The 7,765-nt window shown below is 40.3% G+C and overlaps 1 protein-coding gene across 2 annotated transcripts; it reads right to left on the bottom strand.

The window, feature by feature from the left end:
• Nucleotides 1–3,078: 3,078 nt before the first annotated feature.
• Nucleotides 3,079–7,765, bottom strand: ptmab (prothymosin alpha b). Of its 2 annotated transcripts, none has more exons than XM_047028299.1 (5): nucleotides 7,616–7,765; nucleotides 4,369–4,434; nucleotides 4,036–4,120; nucleotides 3,826–3,920; nucleotides 3,079–3,722 (listed from the first exon to the last, which is right to left on the bottom strand). In XM_047028299.1, exons 1-5 carry the CDS (start codon nucleotides 7,748–7,750, stop codon nucleotides 3,678–3,680), a joined length of 426 nt encoding a protein of 141 aa, XP_046884255.1. In that variant the 5' UTR covers nucleotides 7,751–7,765; the 3' UTR covers nucleotides 3,079–3,677. The 2 variants fall into 2 exon arrangements, with proteins under 2 accessions (XP_046884255.1, XP_046884256.1); XM_047028300.1 differs by lacking the exon at nucleotides 7,616–7,765 and adding an exon at nucleotides 6,602–6,752.

Here is a 7,765-nt window from a genome sequence, read left to right as displayed (position 1 = left end):
GTGGTCTACCCACTGACACCATCTTCTTGTAAGCCATAAAACAACCTCTCTCTTTTACAACACTGACTATAGGGCGTTGTTTGGAAGTGATTTCGAAGCGGTGCTGTGGGGGAGACTTGGGCTAGCTCCGTTGCTAGGCGAGGTCAGGGTTGCCAGGGAGTGGTATAATAGTCTCTTGGGGTTGACATGATAGTAGGGTGGGGTGAGCTGAGTGTGGATGAGGTGGGAGTTTTTATTCCTTCTATTCTATGGGGACTGTGGAGGGGAGTTGGTGGGTGAGTACATGTAGGGAGGAGGGGTCGGGGGGGTGAAGGGGGGGGGGTTATCTCCAGGGTGCTGGATGAGTGGGTAGAGGATCTGAGTCTTATTACTTCTACTCTCTGTTACTTATCCAAAACCATCAATCCCCATTGACTTTCTTAGGGCGTTCCTTTAAGCAGCAATTACGAAGCCCCCCAGGGTGGAAATGGGGGAAGCTGGATGTGTGTTTTATGTGTTTGTATCTTCTTCCAGAGGCAAAGCCTGAGTATTGGGAACTGACTGTTCTCTAAAACAGGTAACCTCTCTGCAAGTTGTCTTACACCCTGTATCATTAGTCAAGTAGGTCGAGCAAATCAATCCAATGTATCAGAACAATGGGCATCGTGGGTAACAACAACAAAAGATTTCAACAGAAATATCTCTACATAGAGGAGCTCAGAAAAAAACAGGGTGACTGTTTGACCTGTTTGTTTAAATAGATAGATTAAACTACAATTACAAAAATCTTATCATTCGTGAAAACATGGGTGTCTAACAATGCAAGGATTAATATGTCCACATGATGGCAGCAGAGATTCACCTGAACAACCCAAGGCTCCAAATACTAAAGTAGGAGGAGCAACGTCCAATGAGAAACCCAGAAGTTGACCTTATTCCAAACACAGCATTTATACCAGCAGTGGTTCTTAAGACTGGATTTTTTTTCAGGAAACAATGGCAAGTTAACCAAATACCTGTGAATACTGAAAGAAATCACCCAGTCTGGTAAATGTCGTACCTTTATATAATATTTCTTATAGTGCTCACCTCAGTGAATATTTGAATGTCAGTCCCTAAAATACCCAGAAATCAACCTTGTGGAATCAGAGCATGGTTAGGATGATTAGCTCTTTTGATCACTTTTTGAAAAACTTTAGCTCTGGATGTGGGCTGTATTTACCGCTGAATGGGCTGGCTGAGCCTGTGTGGGATACCTTACCTCATACAAATTGTCTCCTTATCTCATTACACTGAGGTAAATCTCTAATTAGGTGTTTTCATCCTTCTTAAATAGTATTTCACCTATCACGTAGGGGTAATGAAAATGATCAAATGTCTAAAATGACATTAAATTAAACTTTTTTTTTTCAGATTTTCTTGTGAAAGGAAACTGATACCTAGTGTGATTGTACAATTTCTCTATTAAAATCTGTGTATACTATAAATATAGGGGACTGGACAATGTATTTTGCAGTGAATCCTAACCTTAGATTGATGTCCTTGGTCAGATAGGACAATGAGTGCGGAATTAGACTATGTGTTGGTTATGGTGAGTGTTAGCCAGGATTGTCTGAGGTGCGGAGTGCACAGCCTAGCCTCTGATGCAAGCTTAGTCAGAGTTCACTGCCCTGATTCAGTCTAGACAGTGCAAATGAGCTCTGCTAATACAGATCAGCATCAGCCATTGTCAACAGTTTGTGTTTTTGTATGTATATATTTAGAGACATGAGTTGAAAAAAGTTGAGATGCTTAAGAGAGAAATACTGTTACCTCTTACATAATGCAAAAGTATGCCTGACTGCTTCCCTTACGTGCATCTCTCTCCTTGCACACTGAAATCCACCTGAAAGCTCTGGCTTGATCTCCCAAGTCCCTCTGACCTAAAGCAGGGCCACTGTTACGTACTTTTCAGTAAGCTGCTCCTCACAGGCTCGTTCTGACAGCCTAGAACGGAACAACTAAGCCCTGTGTGCAGAGTCAATAAACTGTGCTGTTGTGTTAGTCATGATGTCCAGTGTTTCATTCATATTGATCTTTGGCAACTGGGATTGACAAAAAACGTACATTTACTTTTATTTAAATTAACATTTGCTTTTGTAACAAAGAGCCAATCAAAGGAAACTTATCAGAGAGAGGGGGGGGGAGAGAGAGAGAAAAAGAGAGAGAAAAAGTGACTTGTGCTCCAAAGGTGTATTCCATCTTTACTAGATCAGAGCCCAGATTCCAAATGACAATTCTTAAATTGTCTTTTGAGGTCAATCAGACATGGATCCTAAAATCTTAAAGCTGCAGCGCTCTGACTCCAACAGGGACAATACAAAGCCTGTTGTAAGGGGTTCAAGCTACTAGAGGTAAACATGGGAGAGCAACATCAGGCCAGGATTTTCTCTATTAGGTTTGTAGGTCCTAAGAGTTGAGTGTTATTTTAGACTTACTGCTGTAGAACATCATTTAGATGCTTTATGGTTCCATTGGTTTAATCACACTTAACATCTTTCAAACTTAGCTGTAGTATATGAAAAGATTACAAATAAGAGTTGACGAGAGTTTGATGAGATTACTTCATGATTGGTCATGTTAGTCCATGTCAAAAAACATTTTATATTTGAGGTAGATTTATACTACTTCATAAAAATTAGAGTTGGATTTACAAACTCACATATGTACAGAAGAAAAGGTATTTGAAAGATGGAACTATAATCATAACAAACAATAAAGCAAGTGATAAGCCACACTCACCTTTTAACAAGGACATCAGTGGATTTGTGGACAGGAGCCAAGGAAGTGGCCTTCAGACCTGGAACGCTGAGTCTCATTCTTTCTTCCAGGGACTTGCTTAGAAAGGTTCAATACTTTTAATGAACAAGTTTCCATTCAATGGTTACCTCTCTAAGTGAAAGACAATCTTCTGGTGACATCAAGCAAAAATTCTGAGTTTTTTGGAACATTTGAAAGTTGAATTTGCCATGTGAGAGTCTGATATGGTGATACTTGCAGTGGTGTTTTTCTTGTCAGAAAACGCATCAGTGCAATAAATAAGGGAATAGGATATACAAGTCACAAAATAAAAGTCCGGTTTATTGTCAAACAACAAACTTCACACATACATCGGAACAGGCCATCATAAAACAAATTGCCGACAAAACAGAAATGAAAAGGAATAGAGACTCCTGTTCTTTGGCCATGCCCTCCCATACAAACAAACGCTAGCTATGGTACAACTAAAGAACATACATAAATTTACTGGAATGCTCTGAGTTCAACGGTTTAAGATTTATACATGTTTTGTATCCTCTTCAGCTGAAATATCATAACGTGCTCAACCAAATAAATCTTTCATAAAGAAGCACCGATTTGGTCACAGGAGGTCACTATTCAGAAACGGATCCCCTAACAATATGTACAAAAATATAAAATGTAAATAAAAATACAAACAAATTCTCCTTTTGTGTATTTCATTGAGAATGTGGAGCCTTGATCTGCATTGTTGTGGTGGTGTTTCCTTTAGAACATTTACAGTTGGGGTGTTTGTGTGGACATGGATGTTGAACTACTTTCTAATGACCATGTTTTTTTGAGTCCTCCATTACTGTCACCTCCAACATAAAGGTCAAAGGTGAAGAATCAGGAAGTGTACAGCACGATAGGAAAACGCATCAATCATCGTCATCAGTTTTCTGCTTCTTGGTTTGAACTTCATCCTATAAAATAAAGAGGGGTGTTTTTGTTAAGTCTAAATAGAAGGGCCATATTGAAAAGTCATAAAATGCAGTCATCAACTCATACCAAAACGTCTGTCTTTACCTCATCATCATCATCCTCATCATCGTCCTCATCAGCTGCCCGTTTTGTGCCTCCCCCCAGATCATCGTCATCATCGTCATCGTCGTCATCATCACCTGGAAACAATTTCCATGAATTCAACATCAAAACAGAACCATATACCCACAGTATATGGTTTTGCCCCCCCCCCCCCCCCCCCCCCCCCCAATAAAACTTGTGTTTTCCAATCACCTTCTCCCTCATCTTCCTCATCGTCGTCCTCCACTTCCTCATCATCCTCATCGTCTATCTCGGGCTCACCATTCTCCTCATTTTCCTGTGGGAAAAACAAAAAAGCTAAATCAAAAACCTAGCACAAATTCAATTTGGTACTTTCAAAAGTGTTTGAATGCTATTATGCTACCTTGAGGTTCATAGATTTAAGTTATAGTCTGATATTCACATGAGATATGGGCCCTGCTCTTGGGACAGTAGCCTACACTACTAACCTATATTAAAAAGGTAGGAGCACACCTTGATGTCAAACGTATTTACAGTAAAGAGAAAAGCAATCTCAAACACTACCTTTCCATTGGTGGCAACCTTTTTACCATTCTCTTTCTCATCAAGGAGTTTCTTCTCCTTGAGGTCCTATAGGAGAAAAAAATACAATGTATTAGTATGTTACAATAAAAACTGACCCACAAAGTAAGACAATTGTTTATATACACACACACACACACAACTGTATGATGTCGGCATTTGACGACATCATAAATAATAACATTTATACATTTGCAGGACAACCAAGAGCCCACAATGAGCTGTCCCTTTTACATATTGTTTTGCCAAAAGATGGCTTCCAGTAAACATGTTGGCTGCTTCAGAGATTTAAATAAACGAAAAGCAACGCTTCCTTTTCGACTCCCGCCTACTTTACGGAGTTGTCTGTGTTGTAATCTGATATTCTAATGTTTGGAGTTGGGGGTAGCCTACTGTGGATTTTGTAGTTCAGCAGGTTTCGTCGGCACCATATGTCACGTTAGACACGCCCGGGGAAAACACTGCAATACCCAGGGTGCAAAGCTAAATTAAAGTAGAAGCCTAGAGCCTGAAAGAGCAAGGCCAATTTAACAGAAGGCATAGGACAATAGAAAACGACACATGGCTCTGGACTAAGCAACTGTAATTGTGCGTCATTGGCCACACTCACGCCAAGATTAGTCGGGGCGAACCTATTTATTACTACGCATCACGTTTATGTAGGCTACTTATCTAGTTCACCAATATATTGTGACCACTGTGCTTCTCAACTGTTTCCTTGTTTCACACCGATTAATAACGCAGCACGAATGCTTAGATCAGATAAATAGCATTCTTGGTTTACATAATCTTTTAGCCCTAAATCCGTTTATCTGCACCATCTCAGCGCCGCCTACACTTACGCTACGCATGTAGGATAAACACATATACTTAAGAGAACTTCAGCATCCGGAGTATTGGACTTGAAAGTTTGTGACAATTATTTTTCCAACCTCAGACAATGAATATTGGATCACATCAGACTATGCTAACAACATTATTCTATTCTGTGCGTAATTGTTTGTTCACCTTTAGTTGGCCAAACCAGCATCCGGAAGATAACTGTTGTTGATAAGGTCATACTAGTAATCAAGACCACTGTTTGGGCCTGACTGTTGATCTCTGGAAACAAATTTCGTTCGAAAACAATCAAGCCCTCTGTAGAATTGCCTACTACTCATGGGAGGGAAAAGTGTTAAGCTATACCGTCAACCAGTTTCCTTTCGTGCAGAACGGTTGTAATATATAACTCAAGTTATATTGGGGTCGGTTGGGCCAAGTAGCTGAACTACATTCGCCGTCCGAAAAAAAGTATAATAAGTCATATAAGAAACTGCCGACACTGGACAGCTATAGACTACCCCAAGCGTTATCATTCCGACGCTGAGTTGCGCCTCCATCCTCGGTGGCCAATAAGAAATATTATTTTATAGCTTAAGTGTAGACCATTTTAACACGATGGCAAATCATACCATAGCCTACAATTGTTCTGTGTAATAGTAAGTAGGCTAATTGTAGCCTAAATATTTGGCATTCATTCCTTTTATGTGCGCATTACATAGACCACTTATTTATGGGCTCCTTGTCCATTCAGACGAGCTCTGCCTCGGAACAGCCGGTGAACTTAAGAGTCATCACACCTCAATCAAAGTGGGCTCTGAACTCCACATTTGTCTTGTATCTCAGGGTCAGTGAATTAAGAATGCACATGCATGTCCACTGTTAAAACGGCATAGCTTTATCATGTTTGAAACGCTTTTAGATCAAAGCATCTATACTGTATGAAACCGTTAACAAATCGCCAGATGAAAATGAATTAGAAAAGGCAAAGAAAAGACTCGAACAGATTATTGGAGGAAAAAACTATGAAATATCAAGACACGGATTTAGTGTAATAACAGCTTTAACATTATTAAAGTTCAAAGAACCGGCACGCTTGTATAAACAAAGAACCCGCGCAGACTGACACTATACGGACAATGAAAGCAAACGCTTTCCACCGAGCGGGCGCGATACTTTTGCTCCATCATCCACTTTTATAAAAGTGTGTAGTCAGTGCAGCGTTAATAGGCTATGTTCAAAGTGACCATTCGAATCAGCCAACATTGTTGGTGTTTAAGGGTGTTTAAATGAGCGCGAATCAATGGGAGGAAATCCTTTACAAAAAATCTAGATTGCGAGTCCGTTAAATATAACATGAATCAGCCGACGAAATGATAAACAGGAAATGTCTTACCTTGGCAGAGATATCCGAACCAGAGTCAACTTTCGTATCTGCCATTATGTGTGTGCAATAAAATGGACGGGCGAAAATAATAGTTGCTTTAGATTAAATCCTTTCTGGGATATGGCTCACACTATAATATTGTGCCAGTTGCCAATTCAACCAACAGCGGAGGCTTTAATATAGGCTTGTGGGCGGAATGAAGAAGGCGGTCTGAGATACCTGATTGGTCAGTGGCTACGCAGAGGTGTGCGTCTTGCACGTTGGAGTGGAACAATGGGTAGTATTTCTAAATCCACAAGACACACCTCTATTCGCCAGCTATAGCAAATATCAATTACCAGCAGCAACCAATAGTTTGATTATACCAACTAAAAAACAATTTGGACGAAGAAGTTCTTATCGTGTAAACTAATATTTTTTGAGAACATAACCTATTCAGAACAATTGAGACAGGTTTTCTGGAGTTGACGTCGTAGCTTGATTGATTGCAGTTTTGTTGATTACTAGGGCACTTGACTGCATACCTTTGACCTAAGATTAACTGGCTTTAGCAGTCAAAATCGGCCGACTTTCAGGTGCTCAATAACTGTGCTTCGTTGTTGTTATGCTATTTAGATTTCAACCTGATCTACCCAAACGAGAATATCGTACACCTTTTATAATCTACCAAGCCGGCGATTGTCAAAAACATGCTTGCCCCTCCCCTTCCAACATAGCCTACGTTTAACATCCTTCCAGCCCCAGCAATGAATGTGTGTGCACTAACATGCGTTCACGCGTCAAGGTCGTAGCAAAATTCTCACTTAACCCAAATGTATATGGTGCGACAAATACGCATACAATGTGTGGTTGAATGGCAAAGAAATATGATATTACTTTCATCCATGTATAATGGCGCGTCGTGACAAAAAGCAGTGCTACACATATAGGCTACATGCTATAAACAAGTGCGAAAACAGTGCTCAGTGTTATCAATCACGTATATTCTTTTCAAACACGAGGGCAAACACGTATGATTCTTACCCAGTATAGAACATGGTAAATACAAGCTGGAAGAGCGCTGAATAAAGCGGCAAAATGCCGACATTGTGCGCTTGTATGGGGGAGGGGACCACCAGACAGAGCGCCTGGCTGAACACAAGTAACCCACATTCGCATTCTACTTTGATGACG

The sequence above is a fragment of the Hypomesus transpacificus genome, chromosome 10 (genome assembly GCF_021917145.1).
Source record: "Hypomesus transpacificus isolate Combined female chromosome 10, fHypTra1, whole genome shotgun sequence".
NCBI lineage: Eukaryota > Metazoa > Chordata > Actinopteri > Osmeriformes > Osmeridae > Hypomesus > Hypomesus transpacificus.
This window is presented reverse-complemented; position numbering and strand designations above follow the sequence as displayed.

Coding starts and splice junctions, on each gene's coding strand:
- ptmab (XM_047028299.1), bottom strand. CDS start 7,750: ATGCGAATGTGGGTTACTTGTGTTCAGCCAGGCGCTCTGTCTGGTGGT. Junction 4,435..7,615: donor TTTACCATGTTCTATACTGG/GTAAGAATCATA, acceptor TTTCTCCTATAG/GACCTCAAGGAGAAGAAACT. Junction 3,723..3,825: donor ATGAGGATGATGATGATGAG/GTAAAGACAGAC, acceptor TTTATTTTATAG/GATGAAGTTCAAACCAAGAA.